The sequence below is a fragment of the Anabrus simplex genome, chromosome 8 (assembly GCF_040414725.1).
Source record: "Anabrus simplex isolate iqAnaSimp1 chromosome 8, ASM4041472v1, whole genome shotgun sequence".
Taxonomy (NCBI): Eukaryota; Metazoa; Arthropoda; class Insecta; order Orthoptera; family Tettigoniidae; genus Anabrus; species Anabrus simplex.
In genome coordinates, this window is record NC_090272.1 from 56,590,458 (window position 1) to 56,615,618 (window position 25,161).

At 40.0% G+C, this 25,161-nt stretch overlaps 1 protein-coding gene across 1 annotated transcript in view; it reads left to right on the forward strand.

Moving 5' to 3' along the window:
- Cdc5 (cell division cycle protein 21) overlaps positions 1 to 25,161 on the forward strand; it is a 94,376-nt gene that overhangs the window by 42,149 nt on the left and 27,066 nt on the right. The window contains exon 11 of the mRNA XM_067152244.2: positions 18,850 to 19,023. Coding sequence (XP_067008345.1) covers positions 18,850 to 19,023 — 174 coding nt within the window. The remainder of the gene's footprint in view (positions 1 to 18,849; positions 19,024 to 25,161) is intronic.

Consider the following 25,161-nt stretch of genomic DNA (forward strand, 5'->3'; position numbering starts at 1 on the left):
GATTAAAATTATTGTGTCCACCTTTTCGATACAAATATATATTTTTAGTGGTTAAATTCTACATGAATGAAACACACCAGTTAGGGACATGTTTTGCCCTAGTTATGGGCATTTTCAGCCTATATTAATCTTAAGGTCAAGAATATAAACATTGGAACTTATAGTAAACTAACTTAATACTAAATACAATTGTCTTTTGCTATTTACACAGTTTACAATATGTACAGTATGTACAACAAGTGCATTAACCTTGCCAGAATTTTTGAACAATGAATTACATTTTTTACAATGACCAGACCTCCAATTGCAGATTGGATTGATCACAACTTGAATTGGGGCTTCTCACTAGTATTGACTAGAATTTATCACTGCGTGAGTTGGGGTTTCTTCAGCTGTTATAGTCGCCTGAGTCATAAGAATTTTTACAAAACCGGAATCTTGGATAAAATAGTTAATATTCAATTTATAGTCCACATGTAATGGACTGCGTTCAAATTGACGCATTTGAGTTATTTATCATAATATACTAAATTTATTATTATTTCTACTGCAGTTATAATTACCTAGCAATTTATTTAGGTCGTAGTAAAGTTGTAAATAGTACATTTATCACAACAAGGCATGTCGTCACTTAGTCCTAATTCGGGAGAAGAAATTGAGAAACTTTTGGGTTGCTTTGAAGATGTAAGCGACTCTAATTTTATCGAAAGTGATGATTATGATGTTTTTGTGGTCTTCAGATAGCGCACCAGAGAATGATGGAGCCGTGCCATTGGCTAATGGGCTTACAACATTTCATGCAATGTCAAAGTGTTATAGTGACAGTGCTAATGAAAATGACAGTGACAGTGAATTAGATGATTCTTGGAGTGAATGCATATTCCCTGAAAGTAATGTTGTCCATTCCCACCATTTTTATCAAATTCCAGGGCCTACCTCAACCAGATTCTCCGCCCATAGAATTTACACTTTCATTCCTGACACTATTAGTTGATTTTGTATGTTGTTCTGATCTTCTGAAATGTTCTGTAGTAACAAATACTGCTACTAGATGCAGTTCTCTCAAATGATTACCATTACTCTCCCAAAATTCTAAAATATCCAATCGTTGACAGGTTACACTCTTGGTGTCTTTCTCTCCACATGTTCAATGTTTTTATAGGGTTGGAGTTGTGGAATTTGAAATGTTTTTTTTAGGAATTTGTGTAGGAATTGAGAAGGTTTATAGGTAGGACTATTCATACTATTAATTATAGGTCGAAATGGGACCTCCTTTTTATGAATTTTGGGTCAAGATCTTACTGTAGGTAATTTTGGGTTCATTATAGTTAATTTCTGATAATCTTGATCATTTAAAATGAAAGTAGAATTTTTAAGAAGGTTCTTTAAGTTGCGCTGTATTTTCTTTGTTGGATCTTTATTAATTATGGTATAGGTTTTGTTTGAAAAAAAGGATTCTGTTTTATCTATGTAATCTTGTTTGTTCATTATTACTACGGTGTTGCCTTTATCTGCTTTTGTTATTACTACGTTGCTATTATGGATTTTGGATTTCAGGTTTAGAATTTGTTTCGAGACGTATTTTTATGAATTTTGGGTCAAGATCTTACTGTAGGTAATTTTGGGTTCATTATAGTTAATTTCTGATAATCTTGATCATTTAAAATGAAAGTAGAATTTTTAAGAAGGTTCTTTAAGTTGCGCTGTATTTTCTTTGTTGGATCTTTATTAATTATGGTATAGGTTTTGTTTGAAAAAAAGGATTCTGTTTTATCTATGTAATCTTGTTTGTTCATTATTACTATGGTGTTGCCTTTATCTGCTTTTGTTATTACTACGTTGCTATTATGGATTTTGGATTTCAGGTTTAGAATTTGTTTCGAGACGTTGTAGTTATTGTTAGATGTTATCTCATTAATCAATGTTGAAAGTTCCTTTTTTGCTTCATAATGTACATCATTTTGTTTGTCAATCGGTTTCAGCGATGGTAGTGACTATGTCCTCTGCTTTTTTGTGATTAGGCCAATTATGTTTAATACCCTTATCTAATAGATTCATCTCTTGGTTAGAGAAGGTTGTATTGGATAGGTTAATTGTAGTGGAAATGTTAGTCAAATGGGAAGGGGACGTTTTGTTGGTTGTATTTTGGTCAGATGTTTTGCGTTTGTTTTCTTGTAAACAAATTAATTTATGGTTTAGGGTTTTCTGTTTCCTGTCTAATATGTATGATAGTTTAAGGTCAGTGTACCTTAAAAATGAACTCCATTCAAGTGGAGATAATTTTTGAAAGATGGTCAAATGTGTCCTATATAATTATAAATTTAGTAGAGATTTCTTCTTATATAATAGCTTGATTTCATTTTTTAACCATATGCTGTTTATTTTCTTTTGAGTGACATTACATTTTGAATGGAGAAGACCGTTTCTTTGTAAAGATTTGAGAAACTTAGGTACCAACTCTAATTTCAAGCAATCTTTAAGAAACTTAATATCTCAAGATATTTTGCCTATTTTAATTCTCAGGTTCAAATACTTGTTAGATTTTACCATTGCCTGGTTGGCATTAATATTACATGTGATAAATATCATTTTTGATCCGTATTGATGATATTTGATTGAAATTATTTTTACTTACATTATTAGCCTTGCAATGTCAATATTGCAAATACTTTCACCAATTGTAAACTCCTCACTCATTGCAATATATTTAAAACCAACATTGTACTAGTCTTTGGCATATGTTAATTTTCGTTCAAGTCTCTTCAAGGCTTTTTATAAATGAGTTTTATTTTATTTATATGTAAATCAGGTGCCTGATTTTATTTCAAGGTTTAAGGCAATGGCTGATGATGCCTATATACAAGGCGAATCATGTACCATTTTAATTAACATATCGATGTAAATCAACTAGGATTGATTAGATGGTCAAATTAATAAATTAACTTATTGTTATTACCGTATTTCAATCAAATATCATCAATACGGATCAAAAATGATATTTATCACATGCAACAACATACGGTATTAAGATATTCGTATATTGTGTAACCTTTTGATGATGATAATAATAAATAAAATCATGAATAAAAATATATAAATAAAATTACTCAAAAACTTAATAAAATTAATAAGCATAATTAACCGAAATGTCCGTAGTATGGGCGCCAGAGTTCACCAGAATGAATCCCTCGAATTTAGATAAGAGCATGATAAACTGTATATCCCAGGGCGTGTACATAATGCTGCGTACTGGTACATCTGCTGCAAGCCTTACCTAACCTCCTGAAAACGACTAATTAGGTAGGAACTGCACCTAGGTTCATCAATAACGCTGATTCTAAAATAGCTAACTATATTCTTAACAAATTCCGTGCATGAGCACCTCATCAACATACAACATTATACATATAAAACACACATAAAATATTGCTGGAAGACTCCATATTTACAACAACAGCAATAATGAAAACCGTGGGAAAACGAAAGCGAGAACTAAGCTACCCTTTGTAGATAGTCCGATGAACAATGTACGTGTATGAAGATAAATACCCTTCACTGTCTCTATATCAATTCGACTTACCGATTCTCATAATCGGCAGTTATCACATCACACAGATACTGTACTTTGTAATACTGTGTTCACATATTTTAACACTTGTAAAGATATATACACACGTCTGTCGATCCTCAACATATAAATTTATGGAAAGTCTGAGATAGCTTTCACCAACATATAATGCTAGGCCGCCACAAGTGCTACAATACTTAATGCGCAAGCACTCTCCACAATCAGCCACTTTCCACAAACACAACAAGACTACGCTCCACGAACGTTTGAAGTCCAGTCCATTGCAGCCGTGTCATTCCAGTACCGTGTATCAGCACCACTTCCTTCCCGTACAGTGTGTCAGTTGTCGTTCCTTCATACAGTGTTACTGCGTGTAGTTGTAGTAGTTCTCTTACAAGTCACTGGTTGTAGTTATCTTCCTTCTCGTTCCTTTACAATCACCTCGGTTGCCACCTTATGATCAACCTTTATAGACATCAACATCCCCCTCCTCTCAGCTGATACGTCTGGATTGGTCCTTGCCCACCAATCATGAGTGATCTCTAGTCAAGACCAAGCCCTGAACTACTTCTTCCTCCCAAGACAATAACAAACTCTGGGGTATATTCCATGAGTCACCAAACTTTCCTAATACAACAACAAGCTCATCTCATCAGGCTGAGATATATACATGACTCATTGAATATCCCGACACAAGTATATCACAACAAACACTGGGGTGTCCACATGACTCAACCAAATTACCAGAGTTATTAAAGCAATGTTTTCCCACTCGTGCAAAACAAATTACTCATACCTACATATGTGGATATCTTCCAGCTTACCAATATAAATGGCAAAATATAAAAATGAAATACTGATAATAATAATAAATCGAATACTGACAATAATATCTCTAACTTCTACATATAGTTCGGGGGTGTGATATATGTACTATCACAATTGTCAATTTTATATCTTGGATGTCCCACCACAGGTGACAAAATTTTTGATACAGTAATAATATAGTTGGTCCGTTATTGGACATTATAAATTTTCCAGCTAACTCATTCCTGGTTGACACCGCGTCACCCCAGTGTGCCTTGCCGGGCTCATTAGTTGATAAACAGCACACCTACCAAGATGCATGGCCAGTGCATACCGTGGAGGCCACTGCGTAGGCCACTTGGAGCCAATGGCGGTGCCAGTGCACTGAGAGAGCCTTTGTCTCATTTTCAAAAATTTATGCCTGCCTGGCCATCAGATGATAAAGATGCTGATTCCCATTGGTAACCTGAAATACTTGTTCCTAATTAGTAAATTTATAGTAATAATATAGATGGTTCGTTATTGGACATTATAAATTTTCCAGCTAATTCATTCCTGGTTGCCAGCGCCTCGCCCCAGTGTGGTGCATTGGCCATGCGTCTTGGTAGATGTGCTTTTTACCAACTGATGAGTCCAGCTTGGCACACTGGGGCGAGGCGCTGGCAACAGGAATGAGTTAGCTGAAAAATTTATAATGTCCAATAATGGACCAACTATACCAAGTGAGTTGGCCGTGGGGTTAGGGTTCATGGTAGTGGTGGTGGTGATTTTTTTTAGGAGGAAATACAACTAGGCAACCATCCTCTAAATAACACTAAACATGGATTAAAAAAATGGAAGGGATCCGACAATTTGAAAACTGAAGGTATTGGTCACAGAAAGACAAGGGCCATGAAGGGCGTGAAAATGAGAGACTTCCTAGGCCTCGAGTCCTCTAATATCGTCGGGGTCAGAAAAGAACAAGTGTTGAACAAGGGAGGCCAGATAGGATAGATGAAAGTGAGGAGCCTGACACAAGTAAGTGGAAGCAGTGCCAGGACTCGGCTGAGGGCCCCGTTGTCACCAACCCACTTTCGCAAGTTGAGAGCCCCTGGGGCCTCTTTTAGTCTCCTCTTACAACAGGAAGGGTATACCATGGGTGTTGTTCTACCGCCCACATCCATAGACGGAGGTTAGGGTCGCACAGCTGTGAGCTTGCATTCAGGAGATAGTGGGTTCAAGCCCCACTAACGGCAGCCTTGAAGATGGTTTTCCGTGGTTTCCCATTTTCACATGAGGCAAATGCTGTACCTTAATTAAGGCCATGGCTGCTTCCTTTCCACTCCTATCCCTTTCGTCTCCCATTGTTGGATGCCGCCATTAGACCTATCTGTGTCAGTGTAACGTAAAGCAACTTGTAACAAGGAAATGACACCTCACTGTAGTGAGTGTACATTTAAACAACAACATTCTTTTTATACCAGAAAAAGAAATGAATATGGTTCTTACTTGGTTGCACTAGCACTAAAACTAAACAAGTTTTCACAATTGTTTTTTTTTATATGTATAAGATCAGTCTCACCTCAAAAATGAACCAATTAAGTTCAAAAGCAACTGCCTTCGTATTTGGTGTCATATGCCTTTTAAATGCATTCATACATAATAGAGTTGTTATTTGAGGAATATACCTGGTTGCCTGTTCCACGCTTCTTTCAGCCACTCCATAAATTCAGCAATCTACCAGCCTTTATTGTTACATCTGAATGTAATGCTAGTTGGACGCTTCTCCTTTGGCAGATTCTTCCTCTTCAGTATTACAAATGGTGGAAGCTCCCTTCCATCAACCAATACTGCCAACATTACTATTATTCAGAGTTTTCACTGCCACTGGTTTTAATTAACACAGATTTCAAACCTATTATTGGATCAACTGTAGTGATAGATAGCGTCAGATCCTGTAATTGTAAGTAATGGTTCAAAACCCAGTCTCTACCTTTTTTGGTGTGTTCAACATTGTTGTTATTGCTTGGCATTACTAGCCATCGCACAATGCTGGGAGGGAGTTGGCTTACTGACCCTTAATGAATAAGAATGTAGTGAGTTAACGATTGCTGATGATATTTTAACAGCAATCAGAACATATATTTGTATATGGAATCTGAACTATTCTGTGAACTCATCTATAACTCATAATAAAGGACATCTGTTTCACGTACTGCTTGAAGTCTGTGTGGAAGCCATGAGACAAGCAACACACTGCTCGTTCTCGGTGATCTCCTCCCACATATCAAGGACTGGATCCCAAAGGTCATTTTGGGATCTTGGGGCGAGGTCAGACCACTTCTCCTTCATGAAGCGCTTTGACTTAGGCCACACGTTTTCGATTGGGCTGAGATCTGCAAGGAAGCCAGCCTATAAGATTGACTTCGTCCTATTCGGTGAACCATATCTGAACCATATTTCTCTTCCACGTGCAAGTAGATGAAGCTGAAAAATATATAATGATAGTTGCACTGTTTCACTCAAATGTACAAAATATGGCTGTCATAGAAGATGAGTACAGCAGTACCTAAAAACAGTGCACTACAAAATAGACAAGCTTCAATTTTTGTTTAAACTGGTCCAGCTTGGGACTCGATCACAGATTTGTGGAACAGCAAATGAGAATCTTGTCCATAAAATCACGCGACCCTAAACGACTGTAGGTTGAAGGGGGGTAAACATGTCAGTAGAGGATTGTGGTGTGTTTTGCGTTTCAACACCAGGCCAGGATAATGAGCTGGTGAAAACATCGCGTCGGAATCCGTTTCTTAGTAAGATGTAATTAAAGCACAGTGCTTCACAGGATACAAGGTCTGGAAGATGCAGCCCCATTCATAGCATGAGTGATAATATGGTCCCATCAGTGTGGTAACTGTATGCTGAGGGAATAATTCACTTTCAACATGGTCAGTTTCCCATATATACATCAGCAATTGTCCAAGAGGGTTTGCCGAGAAGGGAAAAGGACAAAATTAATCTTATTGATTGGCCTCCCTGCGCCATGTATCTCAGCTCAATCGAAAATGTGTAGGCGGAGACAAAGTACGTCATGAGGGAGATCTGGCCTCACCCCATCCCAAGATGACTTTTGGGATCTAGTCCTTGGTACTTGGGAGGGGATTTCCGTGAGCGAACAATATATATGGCTCGCATTCCTCAGGGACGTCAAGCGGTAATTAATTGAAGCTGAAGGCTTTTTAAACTAGTTACTACATGAGCTTGTGTGGTGGTTTGAATTCCACATAAAAATATGCGTTTCGGCTGCAGTAAAAATATCATCGGCAGTTGTAAACACACACATACACCAAGCGAGTTGGCCGTGTGATTGGGAGCACACAGCTGTGAGCTTGCATTCAGAGATAGTGGGTTTGAACCCCACTGTCAGCAATCCTGAAGATGGTTTTCTGTGGTTTCCCATTTTCACACCAGGCAAATGCTAAGGCTATACCAGCTTTACCCTTTTTTCTTGGTTTCAAAAACACTGACTGACAGAGCAAATGCAACACCAAGAAGGAGTGGTTCGAAAGGGATGAAAGTTGGGGAAAAAACAGAGACGGCACGGACGAATAATTGATGTTTATTTCAAACCGATATGCAGGTTACACAATGCGCACGGCATCGACTCAGTAGGATGTAGGACCACCGCGAGCGGCGATGCACGCAGAAACACGTCGAGGTACAGGGTCAATAAGAGTGCGGATGGTGTCCTGAGGGATGGTTCTCCATTCTCTGTCAACCATTTGCCACAGTTGGTCGTCCATACGAGGCTGGGGCAGAGTTTGCAAACGGCGTCCAATGAGATCCCACACGTGTTCGATTGGTGAGAGATCCGGAGAGTACGCTGGCCACGGAAGCATCTGTACACCTCGTAGAGCCTGTTGGGAGATGCGAGCAGTGCGTGGGCGGGCATTATCCTGCTGAAACAGAGCATTGGGTAGCCCCTGAAGGTACGGGAGTGCCACCGGCCGCAGCACATGCTGCACGTAGCGGTGGGCATTTAACGTGCCTTGAATACGCACTAGAGGTGACGTGGAATCATACGCAATAGCGCCCCAAACCATGATGCCGCGTTGTCTAGCGGTAGGGCGCTCCACAGTTACTGCCGAATTTGACCTTTCTCCACGCCGACGCCACACTCGTCTGCGGTGACTATCACTGACAGAACAGAAGCGTGACTCATCGGAGAACACGACGTTCCGCCATTCCCTCATCCAAGTCGCTCTAGCCCGGCACCATGCCAGGCGTGCACGTCTATGCTGTGTAGTCAATGGTAGTCTTCTGAGCGGACGCCGGGAGTGCAGGCCTCCTTCAACCAATCGACGGGAAATTGTTCTGGTCGATATTGGAACAGCCAGGGTGTCTTGCACATGATGAAGAATGGCGGTTGACGTGGCGTGCGGGGCTGCCACCGCTTGGCGGCGGATGCGCCGATCCTCGCCTGCTGACGTCACTCGGGCTGCGCCTGGACCCCTCGCACGTGCCACATGTCCCTGCGCCAACCATCTTCGCCACAGGCGCTGCACCGTGGACACATCCCTATGGGTATCGGCTGCGATTTGACGAAGCGACCAACCTGCCCTTCTCAGCCCGATCACCATACCCCTCGTAAAGTCGTCTGTCTGCTGGAAATGCCTCCGTTGACGGCGGCCTGACATTCTTAGCTATACACGTGTCCTGTGGCACACGACAACACGTTCTGCAATGACTGTCGGCTGAGAAATCACGGTACGAAGTGGGCCATTCGCCAACGCCGTGTCCCATTTATCGTTCGCTACGTGCGCAGCACAGCGACGCATTTCACATCATGAGCATACCTCAGTGACGTCAGTCTACCCTGCAATTGGCATAAAGTTCTGACCACTCCTTCTTGGTGTTGCATTTGCTCTGTCAGTCAGTGTATTACTGGTGAATTTACTTCTGTAGGAACCTGAATGCCCAATAGTTTCAAGATTCCACAATTACATATTGGATCCCTCACTGTATACCACTGTAGTTCAAGGATATGGTCAAACAAGGCCATGAATCAAGAGAACTAACTTTTACAGGAGACAAGAAAAACTTCATATTTTGGAACACTTGCTGGTTATGATGATGCCATCATTCTTAGACATAGTCGGTGGTGTATTGTGAGTGTGTACATGTCTGCATTGCAGAAAAAATAATTTCATGGAAATTAAATGTATCAAAGTTGTCTTGGCTCATGCCCTTTTATGTTCGACTCAAGTTTAATAGCATGAAAATCTCTTTATATTCTTCTGTGTTCTGGATGCTACCCAGATGCTACATAAGTTTGACAGATGATTTACTTTAAACATCCATGATGTTACACATTCTTCAATCAATCATTGTCTGCCTTTACTACGACATATGGCAACCAATAGATACATGACAAATCTTGAGGGTTTGTGGGGCAGTGAATGTAGAGATTCACTCTATTCTATTCTAAAATAATTGCAAACGTATATCCAGTTCAGGCATTACTGGGCAGGTCCCGAGATGGAAACCACTGTCGCTGTTTCCAGAGTGAGATGAACATTGTGAACCACAATCTAGAAATGCCTGTATTTCTTTTCCATTTACAGTGATCACAAGCATTTGAATCTGGATGTGCAGAATTCAGTTCTTGAATAGCATCTCTAGTAATCAGTTCTGTGACTCTAATTTGAGCATTGAAGTTGATAATGGCATATTCTCTTTCCTCGTTGCATTTGAGGTTGTCAACTTCAATAATTCCTTCAAATCCTTTTGTCTGAAATATGCTCTTGATGCTTCAATTGTCTTATTGTAGTATCTTCTGCCTGGGATTAACGTATCTTAAAATCTCTTGCCTCTGTTTCAGGTTACATAGCTTGAAGTATTGAAACTTGTTGCTTCCGCGTAAAGTCTCATCCTCGTGTATTTTCTTGAACTGTGACCAGAAACTAACCATTCTTTCAAATTTATTTTTGCTTTAAGCTTGGCTCTGGGAAGTTAAAAGGGCCTAGTGTTTTCTTCAGTAAACACACCTTGGAAACCTTCATTGGCATCCCCAGAAATAATGTTAATTGCAAAGTTTCATAACTTCAAATTCTGCCTGATAATCGCCAACTTTCTCATGTTCATTTAAAATAAATCCTTCATTCTCATAATGTTATAATAACAAATCTATAACTTTAAAAAAATCCCTTTCCCTTATTTCTTTTACTTAGTCTTCCAGTCGTCAGCAGTTAACCTTCAAATGGTCGACATTTTCTGGTGGGATAACCTCCATCCACAGTACCGGTACATCAGTAGAGTCTTGCTTTCTTCATGAATATTGTTTTCACTGGTCTTCGTGTTTTCTGAAGTCCCTCTAGTCGATTTTTAAGTCACAAACTTCACATGAGTTTCATATGCACCAAATTCTCTTCAATGAGAGTAAAGTTCATCAAGCATCTTAATAGTATGTAATATCTTCATATCATATCACATACAGTGGAACCTCGATTCTCCATTTTTGGAGGGACCACAAAAATAAAACATACAACACGGGAAAACGGAAAATCTGGGAATGAATGAAAACCATCAACAATTTGGCTAAACATCACAAAAATGAAATATGTATAATTATAATATTACAAACACTCCCAAACCAAACTTCAGCCTCAATGGGCCTTTGATTATAAGTTTACCTTCCGCAGCCCAGCACTCGCTACATTCAGCCTCGCGCTGTACGATTGTCGTTTGTTTGCACGCTCGAGTAGAATGTTGCTGAGAGGCGATCAGGGCTGCCAATCTCTGTACTTAGGAACTAATGAGTGGTACTGTTACTGTTGCTGGTGGTGATTATTGTTTAGGATTCTTGCCATGGACAAGACCATTGGTCTGGATAGTTAGGATTCTTGCCGTGGACAAGACCATTGGTCTGGATGGTTAGAAGCCGCGAAGCGGCATTAGGCACCTAGTTTCGTGAGGAAACACGATTGGTCTAGACGGTTAGGATTCTTGCCGTGGACAAGACCATTGGTCTGGACAGTTAGGATTCTTGCCGTGGACAAGACCATTGGTCTGGACAGTTAGGATTCTTGCCGTGGACAAGACCATTTGGTCTGGACGGTTAGAAGCCGCAAAGCGGCGTTAGGCACCTAGTTTCGTGAGGAAACACGATTGGTCTAGACGGTTAGGATTCTTGCCGTGGACAAGACCATTGGCCTGGACGATTAGAAGCCGCGAGGTGGCGTTAGGCACCTAGTTTCGTGAGGAAACACGATTGGTCTAGACAGTTAGGATTCTTGCCGTGGACAAGACCATTGGTCTGGACAGTTAGGATTCTTGCCGTGGACATGACCATTGGTCTGGACAGGATACTTGCCGTGGACAAGACCATTGGTCTGGACGGTTAGAAGCCGCGAAGCAGCGTTAGGTACCTAGTTTCGTGAGGAAACACGATTGGTCTGGACGGTTAGGATTCTTGCCGTGGACAAGACCATTGGTCTGGACAGTTAGGATTCTTGCTGTGGACAAGACCATTGGTCTGGACAGTTAGGATTCTTGCCGTGGACAAAACCATTGGTCTGGACAGTTAGGATTCTTGCCGTGGACAAGACCATTGGTCTGGACGATTAGAAGCCGCGAGGCGGCGTTAGGCACCTAGCTTCGTGAGGAAACACGATTGGTCTAGACGGTTAGGATTCTTGCCGTGGACAAGACCATTGGTCTGGACAGTTAGAAGCCGCAAAGCGGCCTTAGGCACCTAGTTTCGTGAGGAAACACGATTGGTGTTTTTTCTTTGTGCTTTTATTCAGCCGGGGTTGGTGACACAATGTACCTATCAGCATTGATAGCAATGACGTCACATTCCGTTCGCGTTCGCCAATGAGAATGCGAGTAGTTACGCTAGCCATAGCCGATGGCGGCTGCTGCTCTTATTAGGTTATAAAAGTAAATGTACTTCCTAGACATCGCAATGAACACATCTCTCCTCTACAAGGTATTCCAAGTAAGATTTGCATTATTTTAGCTTCCTTATAATGTTATAAACTCTGGGTTGCGAAAGGAAAAATTTTGCCGGCCTTTGCCTGCCAAGCGATCGCTGCACAGCCCGAAAGGCTGCAGATTGCGAGGTGACGCATGGTCAGTGTGACAAATCCTCTCGGCCGTTATTCCTGGCTAGAGTTGGGTCGTTCATGGACTAACGAGTTCATTTGAACGACTCATTTGTTTGAACTAGTACGAGTTCGTGCAAATATTTTGAACGAGTCGTTCACACGAGCATACAGCATATTAGGCTGCTCGTCCACTGGAAGCGACTACGCGCGATTACGACATCAGGCGACTACGTGCGTTCTAGCGCGACTGATCCCAAAGCGAGGATTGTAACGGAACCGCGTCCACTGCAAGCGATCTCGAGCGGCCGATTAAGGCGATTATAGGCGATAACAGGCGACAAGCGATTGGATCCCACTCGAATGGGATTTGCCGCGTGTAGTCGCCTGTACTCCACGGTTCGTACAAGCATCCGGTTGTCTGTCGTCGTCATATGCAACATTATTTTTATCATTACTACATTTGTCATGGATCTAGATAGTGAGAAGTTGATAAGTGCGGTTTGTGAAAGAACACCACTATGGAATATGAAAGATAAACGCCAACATTCTCGAGATATACAACGCAAACTATGGTCGAAGTTTGCAGAGGACGTGGGTGTTGATTATGTTAAGTACTCTTATTAAATTATGATTTATTTATTTATTTATTTATTTATTTATTTATTTATTTATTTATTTATTTATTTATTTATTTATTTATATAATATGCCGGACTGAGTAGCTCAGACTGTAGAGCGCTGGCCTTCCGAGTCCAACTTGACAGGTTCGATCCTGGCTCAGTCCTGTGGTATTTCAAGGTGCTCAAATACGTCAGCCTCGTTTTGGTAGATTTACTGGCATGTAAAAGAACTCGTGCAGGACAAAATTCCCGTACTTCGGCGTCTCCAAGAACCATAAAAATGTAGTTAGCGGTACATAACAAAAATAACTTTGTTATTGAAAATCCACAGCCTGTTTCCAGTCATTCGACCGGGTCAGGAATGGAATGTATGAAGCCCCATCTAGCGGTGAGGATAGATGTTGTGCCGGCTGCCGAAGCCTGTCGCACTCCTCTGGGGCAATGATTAATGGATGACAGATGGAATGATATTGGAGCTTGTTGCTGGAATGAAATATGACAGGGAAAACCGGAGTCCCCGGAAAGGTTTTTAATTTCTGTTTAACCCTTTTTACTTTCTTTCTTACGGATTGTGTGCTTCTCTCTCGTTTTCGTACGTTACACTAATAAATTAAATTCTATACTTAATTCGATCTTCGATTCTTTAATTAATATAAATAAATATAAAAATAAAATAAAAAATAAATATCAATACTTTTTAATAACTATTCATATCACTTACCTTAGAGTCACACTTAAACGTTCCAGAGGTGTTATTGTCTACCTGAAGTTCGAGGTTTTGGCTATTTTTGGCTCTATTGCATTCAAAATACAGTGAAACGTTTCTGGACGCATCCGATAATAATCAAAGAACTTCTGGGGGTCTTTGTCCTGATCATTGTGCAGCTGATGGAATTCTCCCATTGGCTTCCTTTTAGCTAGTATTGGGTTTACCCAGCACCGATATCATCTTTTGCGATTTTTCCTCCAACGCCTCGTCAGTTTTTTGCTATTTGTTTTACGTCGCACCGACACAGACAGGTCTTATGGCGACGATGGGATAGGAAAGGCCTAGGAATGGAAAGGAAGCGGCCGTGGCCTTAATTAAGTACAGCCCCAGCATTTGCCTGGTGTAAAAATGGGAAAACCACCTTCAGGGCTGCGGACAGTGGGGTTCAAACCCAGTATCTCCCGGATGCAAGCTCACAGCTGCGCCCTCCTACATAGGCGGAGCGCACACTTATTGGACAAGGGACACGACACATGGGATGCGACAAAAGGGACATGTTCCAAGTGGATACAGCACGTGCAATCAAGAGGAAGCCCGCACACTTATCGGTCAAGGGCATGGACTGTCCCATGTGTCAGCGGACGTGTCCCGTCGAGGTATCGCCTGTTGCATTTCGTAGGACGTGTCCCATCACTTCGCGCGTGAGTTTGGTGTAGTCATTTCAATATATGCAGCTAAATAGAGGCAACTACTACAAATTTTATAGCGGAAGGGGAGAAGCATGAAGTGCTGTATAATTACACATTAAAGGATTATTCATATAGGTCCATATGTCAAAATATCTGGCGAGAAATAGGCGAACCATTCAGCAGGAGTGTTATCAATAATCTTTCAGCTGGTAGAATAGGATCCCTGATTTTTTTTTCTCAATTAGTGGCTTTATCATATGCAGTAACTTTCGAAATGTCTTCCAGTTCATTCTGTAATAAAATGTATGAAATTATGAAGGATCTTAAGTTTCTTAGCCAATACGAAAGCACCATTCTCTTGGCAGTCCACGTTATGCGAGTATGAGTTGACCCAAAATCTCACCCGACTTCTTCGTAATCCTCGAAGTACTGTAACAACAAGCCTTCCAAATCACTAGAGGACATCTTAACTATGGCCCACAGATGTGCATGTAGGTGGCCTATGGGACACGGGACAGGACAAGTTATTTCAGTCGTGTCGCATGTCCACGAAGTGTGCGCTCTGACTAACCGCACGGCCAACTCGCCTGGTCCTCGTCACGTAGGGACTCTCCAGAATGTAAACTAAATCCTCATCATCCTCCCAAAGAATATTTAATACGTTTAATAACTTGACAACGTCCACTACGGAAACGCACACAGACCTGTACGGAGTACCGATGCAGCGCGAAGTCGCCTGCAGTGGACGACCCCAGTCACGTGTAATCGCATGAATCAAAGTCGCCTGTAGTCGCCTCATCTCGTAATCTTGAAGTTCTTGAAGTTGCTCTCGTAATCTGTAGTCGCTTCCAGTGGACGAGCAGCCTTAAAGGAGGACGAAAACGTAAGCAAGCACCATCTACTGTAAAACTTACGTACTACCTCACGTCCGGCACCGAATACTATCTCTCTTGCGCCGCTAGTGCTGTTGCTAAGATAGTTCATTTGAACGAAATGGCGCGAGGGCTGTTTCCATGAAGACAGCAGAAATGAACTACCTCGTTCATTTGAACGACTCAAGGCGATGAACGGTATCAAATGAACTGACTGGACCCATCCCTATTCCTGGCTCTCTAGACCGGGGTCGCCATCTCCATTAGATACATCCTCAAATAAAGATAATCACGTAGACTGAGTGGACCTGGCACCAGCCCTGTATATCCAGGTAAAAATGCCTGACCTGGCCGGGAATCGAATCCGGGCCCTCCGGATGAGAGGCAGGCAAGTTAGACCGCGAAACCGGCAACGAACATTAAAATCTCGACACTTTATGTACAATTTTACAAGGGAAACTTAATTTTCCCGTGAAAACTTCTTTCATTTCAGCAACTTTGTTTAGCCAAACTCTTCCAAAAATATAACAACGCCAAGCCAAACGACAGTCGACCACAAGTACAATAGTTTTAATTCTCTCATCTAATAAAATAAAGCATTTTAGATACAAAACCGCCCAACATGATGGCGAAATCCCTTCTTTTCTTAATCTTCCATTGTAATTTAACTTACGGTATACTGTTCGTAGGTAACTTACTCAGTTTCTGGAAATCTTGTACCGCGTAAATTAGGCCTACATCGGCTTTTAAAGGTTCTGTTGAATTCGAGAACATGGTTTCGAATGTAAGTATCGAATCTCGAAAGTTCTGGAATGAAGTATATTCAATTCTGCCCGTCACTAATCCAATCAAATTGGAAAGAGAAAAGAATTATCATCAAAACTTCAGAAATTACGGTTATTCGCGACTTTGAGCTCAGCTGGAAAGCACGCTCGCTGCAGATGTCTGTACGAGTTGGATTTGATACAAATCATTTAAATGTAACGTGTGCAAATAAAACGACTGCGGTTTTTGACATTTTAACACGGAAACGTAAAATTCCCAGTATTATATTAGGACCAAAACAGTAATAGCCAATCCCTAGACTTCCCATGGCTTTTTGTATGTAAGGTGCAACATCTGTTCTGGTCTCGATAACATAATTGTGATAATATTAAAATACTAGATTTGTGTTACGAAGGAACACTTTCGATTCCTGCCTGAAAGCACGGTGACTATACAGTGCCCTGAGGAAAGTGCCGAAAACCTGTTCAGCAATACAATCGAAAAAAGTAAAAAAGCATTAACCCTGGACATGTGGACGCTTTATAAGTTCGAACATTTGACGAAACTCGTTCCGTCTTCAAGTAGATCTCTCGAAATGCGCTGTCTCCTTACAGTTGTGGTGGCCACTCTCTGCTTTATTATTTCCGAGATTCTCTAAACAATACTTACCACCCGAATGCGATGCTAAGATGGTCACTTATGCAAGTTCACCGCCGATCGCTTTTCCAGTACCGTACACTACTTTCTCTAATTATCGCAATGACGGGGCGTTAACTCCAAGATCCATAAATATGCCTTAGCCGTCCTTTCGTGAGATAAAGTTTATTGAAAAACGCTTGATCGAAGATTTAGCGCTGATGGGACTGAAATTTCAGGACGGTTGATCCGGGAAATCGTTTCTTCGAGGAACAGATAATGCGTGATTTTTACAACGTGATTTAATTACGATTCTCGCGGGACCATGTAATTGAGTTTGGGGTCACCAGAAAATGTTGAGAACATCACAGAGATTATAACCTGAGTTTACTTCCCCGTGTTTATTTACATCATATCATTAACTGAGACAAAAGAACACCATTGTTGAAGCTTTGATTTCAGCGATATTACACAAAGATACTAATGTAGCATTCCTTTACAAAATATTGTTGCATTCTTTGAATTCCAAGATTTTTTCTTTATCTTTTCTGTCTTGCATCATTTGTGCTTTCTCCTGTCTTGCATTTTTGGGTGGCTCCAAATCGGCAAATGAGAGAAAGTTTACCTAGTGAATGGTTTCTTTTATCAAATGAAAAATGAACCAAATTTTTCACAGATTTTACTAATTAAATCAGAACATTTAACTTGTTTATTTAATTTGTGAAGTATAGTTTATTATTTTGATATAAAGTTCCAGTTTTAGGAACTTGGCTTAAAATTCATCAGTAATTTAGGATTTTGAATGATTTAAGAGGAGGACTGAAGACTAAAGATTTATCATACCCATAAAGTGTATGAATTACTAAATTCTTCAGAAAGAAATAACAGCTGATGTGATTAGGCTAAAAGGTAATATTTCAGAATTTAACTATTGATGGTATTGTTTATTAATATCAAGGTACAGATAGGTTGATACTTGCAGATGACCCCTGTGGGTGTGGGCAGTAGAGTACATCCATGGTATCCCCTGCCTGTTGTATGAGGTGACTGAAAGGAGATCAGGGGCCTAATGGGTACTTGGGATTGTGGGTCAACAACCACGGTTTTCCTAGCTGAGCCTAGCATTGCGTCATCTTATTTGTGTCAGGCTCCTCACTTCTATCTTTTCCATCTAACCACTCTTGGTCTACTCTTGTTCTCTTTTGAACCTCATCGTATTGGGTTTGCGAGGCCTAGGAAGTTATTACATAATACTAGCTTCATATCCATATTGACAGTGCTGAATTATAAAAGTATGAGTCTTTATTCAATCCTTCTATTCAATACGCAATTCAAACCTCTATAAGGGGGGCCAAATGTTCAAAAATCATACATGTTTCGACCCTTATTTGTGGGTCATCTTCAGCGAATTTTTAGCTTAAAAGTGCAAGTGTCTACTTAACATTGTACCTAACTAAAAGTTTTGGACATAGTATAAAAAGTTCTTAGCTAATGATATATTACACATTTAAGCTCAAGCTGGTGTAATTAAAAAAAAAAGGTTAAGTAGTAAAGAACTAATTGTCTTATAAAGTCTTAATTTAAAAACAAACTGTAAAGAAGTGAGTCTACAGTTCAGTTAAAAGATTTGAAGTCAAAAATATATACTTTTTTTAGTACATTATAAAAACATTCTGTATTAAAGCTCTAAAATTTCAAGAATGTATTCTCTTGTCTTGCATATAAAATTAATTATGTTAACGGCTTGTTCTTCTTTGTGTATGCAAATAATACTTAGTACTTCTTAATGTGAGAATGAGGTTACCTTCAACTTTCGTTTTTTTCTCCCTTTGTGGCCCTTCCCTTTCTTTTACTGATTCCTTAATTCTTTGAAGTGTTCGGCATATTCCCTCTGATTAGTAATAAAGAATGATTGCCCACGTGTACTTCCTTTTAAAACAATAATCACCACCACCATTGCAAAGGAAGAATGAATGAACTGAAAGCTTGCTTGAATGAATGAAAACTGTAGTCTTTAATCCTTGACAAAAATCTTGTATATGTTATTTCTTTGCGTGGCCTATTTTTTTTAAACTTAACTTTTTGTTTCACTTTCAGGCTGAAGAACTGATCAAGAGTGAAATGATAACCATGCTGCATTACGATTCAGTGTATTCCCCTGTTCCTGTGCCAGAAACCAAGAGACGAGGTCAGGTTACTAGTCAAGCTCAGCATCTTGCCTATTTGGAGCAACATCCATATGCTTCGTTTACACAGGAGCAACTAGATCAGGTAATTTGAAATGTGCTAACTTGTAACAAAAATTAGTTCACATAATTTATCACTCTATCTTGATTCCTAATTTTACCACAAAAAATACAGTAGTAGTCTGCTATCGCGAGTACGGCATATAGCGAGAACTCCGTTATAATGACAGTTTTTGTCTGCCCCTTCAAAATCCTGTATCTACCGGGCGAGTTGGCCATGTGGTTAGGGGCGCGCAGCTGTGAGCTTGCGTCCGGAGATATTGGGTTCGAATCCCACTGTCGGCAGCCTTGAAGATTGTTTTCCGTGGTTTCCTATTTTCACACCAGGCAAATGCTGGAGCTGTAACTTAATTAAGGCCACGGCCGCTTCCTTCCCATTCCTAGGCCTTTTCTATCCCATCGTCGCCATAAGACATATCTGTGTCGGTGCGACATTAAAAAAAAAAAAAACAACCTATATTAAACTGTGTATTATTCTTCGGTTACAGCGAGAGCCCTATCACTGGCGCATCCATTCATCCATTATTACGAGTTATTAAGCGTGCACGATATTTTCCATTACCAATATTTATGCACCCCGGCGATTATGTTGCATGCGATCGATCATCTTCGGTATGGTATAGTTTTCTTGCTATGTGCATTTGCAAGCTTTCCCGTCGACATTCGAAGGTGATATTGGAGTCGATTAATAATAACCATTTGCTGCGGTTCTCTAAAGAAAATTTGAAATGAAAGAGTATAACATGTTTTTATCAAAAATGCGTACGTACATGATGTGACCGATAGCAGTTGTTAACTCACTAAAAATAAAGGCTGAAGTAAACGATTTTTAATTTTAATGTTATATACTGAAATTAAGTAAGAATGTGATACACTCCCAGATATGGCGGAGTAGCCTACATCACTGATTTCAGAGGATAGTTTATATTTTCTCGCGTATAGTTCAATTTTGGAAAGGCTATTCCCATGTAAATTTTCAGCGAGGTTATCATTTCTCTACATGCGTTTGAAATGTTTTCATGATACATATACGGTTAGGCTAGCTAACGCCATTTGAAGAGGAAAACTGAAATGTTTGTCACAGAAGCCTCTGGAGTGATATCGTATTTCTTCTAATCCAAGACAACGTATTTTTCTCAGAATCTCATCTGAAAAATCAAGGGTCATCTCACATTCATGGCCTAACAGTAATGAACACCACTGGCAACTACCGCGGTAACCATGCTGCTTCTTTTCACCCGCCCCCCCCCCCCCTCCCCCCCCCCCCCCCCCCCCCCCCCCCCCTGGCGCCACACAAAACTTGCTGACAATAAACAACTGCCTTTTTACTATGCATCGCTAGCCGCAGCAACTGGTTGTACAGTGCCTCTGTGTAATGTCCCTGGATCTCGGGAAATAGTGAAGAGAGATTAGCCTCTACAAAAACTTTTCTCAAATCTTTAGAATGGCATCAAAACATGAGTGCCTTTGAATTCCTAGAAAGGCCACGCCTCAGTGGCAGAGTTATGAGTCTACTGTACCTGATGTTTGGTAAAATTCAGTTTTATAGACAGCGGGTATATTTTCATGATGGATCGTCGTATTGTAAAGATATGCGGAACAGGTATTGCCGGCAAATTTTCGAGTTCCCATCGATATTATGGTGCCGGTTATTAAACACTCAGAAATGTAGAATAATTGTGCAGCCGCAAGAAAATATGGCGTAGGCCTAACAAATACCAATATTCGGCATTAGCGTGAAGATGAAGATAGCTAAAAAATGCGTACTATACAAAAAATGCGTTCATTAGCTCAAAAGAAGGATGCTCTAAAGAAGTCAAAGATGAAATTGTGAGGTATGTGCACGAAAAACGCAAGGGCGGAATGGCCATACACTGCTGCAGTAAACTGTTTGTTGATCTTCAACGTCCGTGATTAGCCCTATACATCGCTGGCCGCTGAAGTTGGTCTGACCCGGCAAGTGAACCGTGCGTGTTGCAGCCGGTTGTAGTTGACGCTGAGTAAAAGTAACAGTTTTATAGTCAGCAAGAATATTTTGCTGATGGATCGTCATATTGCAGAGACGCCTGGAATAGATATTGTGGGCAAATTTTCAAGGTGTTCTCTTCAATATTATGATGCCAATTTTAAGTTAATGGTTATTAAACCCACGGAAATAAAGAATAATCGTGCAGCTGCAAGAAATATGGCATAACTAAAGGCAATGTTCGGCATTAGCCTAAAAATGCGTACTGTAAAAGAAAGGCTTTCATATGATTTTACAAAGCACTTTTCAAGCCTGATTTAATTTTTTTTAAAGGAAAAATGCGGCTATATTGCATTCAGGGTCGTCTTGGATGAAATGAAACATACACTTTCACTTAGTATCGGATTTCGAAAAATAACAAACAAGTAAGTCGTAGTGTGGATATCTTCTGTGAAAACGCAAGGTTTGAACAAAGTGATTGCTGTTTCATACTGATTTTAATGTGTATGGGGGTTTACCAGACTTCTACAAAAAATCGGATATAACGACAATCTGCTATAGCAAGTAAATTGTTTGCTCTTATGAATTCTCGCTATACCAGACTTCTACTGTAGTTACAGACTGGTGACATGCTGTTTTCAGCTTCTCCTAATGACCAGTATCACTTAGTGATCAGAATTCAGATGTGTAGTTACAGATAAAACAGCATATTTAATTAAGGTGTTGATATAAAATGGGGGTTACACAATTATATTGTTGTGATAATGCTTTTCATGTGTCGGAAAAAATAGACTTTTGCGATTACTAAATCAAGAAATTGCTGAAAATCACTAGATTGTCTTTTTTTGCCATACCACAGACTACTTTATGATGATTTCCCAGGCTTATGTTCGGTTCCATGGCTAAACAGTTAGTGTGCTGGCCTTTGGTCACAGGGGTCCCGGGTGCGTTTGCTGGCAGGGTTGGGAATTTTAACCATAATTGGTTAATTCCGCTGACACAGGGGCTGGGTGTATGTGTCGTCTTCATCATCATTTCATTCTCATCATGATCGCAGGTCGCCTAGGGCCGTCAAATCAAAAGACCTGCATCTGGCGAGCCGAACTTGTCCTTGGACACTCCCGGCACTAAAAGCCATTTCATTTCCCAGGCTTATGAGACCTGTGCATTGTCAGAACTGGGCTAGTGGTGAAAGAAAGATTTACATGTATTTAGTGAAATCCAATCAGAGAAAAGATATAATCTTTTAATTCATCATCACAGTAATGAATTCTGAATTCTCAGGCTGAATATTGGTCACTTCCTCTTGCTCTAGCATAAATATGCACAAAAATAAAATTTTTAATTAAGACTTTGAGAACACCTCAATGGTTTTTTTTTTTAAAGCAGTCACATTTGAGTTGGTTGAGGTCTTCTAGAATGTAACTTCAAAGTTAGGATGAGTGCTGCAAAGACCTTGCTCTGGTTCATCATAAGTAAACCACAACTATCATTAAACAGACTACCATGTTTAATTTCATCAAAAGTGAAGACATTGAACAAAATATGTATGGGTAAATAAAAATATAGGAACATGAAAAGGAATAGGGGAGGACGGGGGAATGGTGCCACCTTAAGGATAATTTCACTTTGTGTTAATATAGCTTATTGTAGAAAATTAACAAAATACAGAATATAGTGCCTTATTGTAATAATTTGCACAGTACTAAGTGTGATTAGTTATTGTAATTACCAAGTTTTTCTGAAACAGTGAATGTGGTGGTATTGATCATGCCAGGGGGCAATTTCACCATATGCATTTATTTTCTTTCTTTCTTTCTTTCTTTCTTTCTTTCAAAACTGCCATCATGCAATCTTTCCACCACATCCTTGGGTGTCCTCTTGTCCATTTCCCATTTCCTATCTGATTAAGAGTGAAGTAAGTGTTCGGGGGATAGTGGGCTCAAACCCCACTGTCAGCAGCCCTGAAGATTGTTTTCCGTAGTTTCCCATTTTCACACCAGGCAAATGCTGGGGCTGTACCTTAATTAAGGCCACGGCTGCTGCCCTACCACTCCTAGCCCCTTCTTGTCCCATTGCCGCCATAAGACCTATGTGGGTGCGACGTAAAACAACTTGTATTTAAAAAAAAGTAAAAAGTGTGAAGTACTCAATATGGGAGGGATCCTTACGCCCTGATGACTTGTCCGAACACTTCAGTCTCTTCCTTCCTATTATACTACTGATATCTGGCTTATCACCTCAGTTGGTGGTGGAGTCACCCATGTTTCACAACCATACATAAGTACCAGCCATACTAATGTCATGTATAGGCAGATGTTGTTTCTCTGTGATATCAGGTGTGACGTGAATAGGATTTTCAGAGTATAGAAAGCACAGTAAGCATTTTAATTCATTGCCTCACCTCTTTCTGTATTTTACCACTGCTTGACAGTACTGAACCCACGTATTTAAATTTTTGGACTCGTTCAAAATTATGTTTGACAACACTAATGGAATGAAGGCAGGTCTGACGACATGGTGCAATCATGTACTTCGTTTTCTCACCGTTCACCACCAAGCCAACTTTCTTAGCATTGTGTAGGAATCTAGAGGTATCTATGCACACACTCTTGAGTGTCGCCTATAATCACAATGTCGTCTGCAAATACCAGATTTGTGTCTGTGGTTTACTTTCACCAGAGCTAAGTTAAACAGTATTGGGGCCAGTGGACTGCCCAAATCTCAATCCATTTTGAACATTGAAGGGAGTCGATAGTTGGTTACCGAACTGTACTTGGCAACTTCATTCTGAATAGCTGGCTGGCTGTGATTAGTCTAATGTATTTCGAAGGAATGTCCAGCTCCTCCATTATCCTTCATAGCATGGATCTGTCAATACAGTCAATTACACACACAAAAATCACATAGTCTTTTAGGAAAAGTTTGATCACTGCGTTCTGCATTGGGCCTACTTTTGAGCATTGTGTGCATCTGTACTACAATTGTTTTTTCTGTCTTCATTGCTAGAGCGTGTAAGTTAAGGCAAAATACCTTTTTTATTTGAATGGATATATTGAAGTGTCAAATAGAGATAAACTTGTTTCCATACATTTGGGAATGGTAAGACCAATTATTATTTTGCCTTTGTTGCCTATTTGAGCTTCCATTACCTATTTGAAATTTTAATGCCCTTTTTTGTTGCTTTTTTCGATTTACAGATATTTTCTGCTATTTTTTACATATTAAAATTAATCAGTGGAAATAAAATAAATTGTGATGTATTGTATTAATAATAAAGAGAACAATTTCATTTAAATTTAATAGATAAAAAAATAACATTTGCACTGAAGATATTTTCGTATTACACAAATCTGTGTTGAAAATCCCACTCCACAAGCCACTTGATCAAGAGAATTGCTTTGTCCTGTACCTGCTATGTAAGAAAACCTTTTTGCGACGTCCTTGGGTTAACATATAGAAGAATTCAGATATTGTTATTGTGCAAGAAGTCAGGTTTAATTAATTACAAAGAACGTTGAAGAAACAAGAAAAACAGGAAATTTTCAGTAGAAGAAGAAAATTTGGTTGTCAATCACATTAACACAGTACCAAGGCAAGAAAGCCATTACTCTAGAGAAAAATCATTACAATATGAATATTTAAGTGAGGACCTGAGTATTCACCATTTGTTTGAACAGTTCCAAAAACTTCATGAAACTTCCAAACTAAAATTTCCCCCATTTGAGGAGTGACATGTGTTCAACTTTTGATCTTCTCTAAGCTGAAATTCAGAGTGATCCCTGTATAACAAGGAGAAGAAAGTTAGGCTTAAGCTGCACCACCGAAAATCTCAGAAGGCCATGAAGAAAATGGATGAAGACACAATCAAGTCACAGGAGCCGCAATCCAAAATATGTATGGCTGTAGTGGGTTTGCAGAACGTGTTTTCTCTTCCATCCTTAAGACATGGCGAAAAGTACTACGGTATTTGTGCCAGCTATCCAATTTCAATTTGTATAAACATATCAGGGACAATCAAACTGGCTACATGTTTCTTTGGCATGAGGCGTTAAGTGGTAGAGGTGGAAATGAAATAGCTTCGTGTGTGCACAAAGCATTCACAGGTAAACTCACAGGAAATAAGATGCTTATAATGTGGAGTGACAACAGCTGGGGGCAGAACAAAAATAAAGTGATGATCTTCCTGTGGGTTTA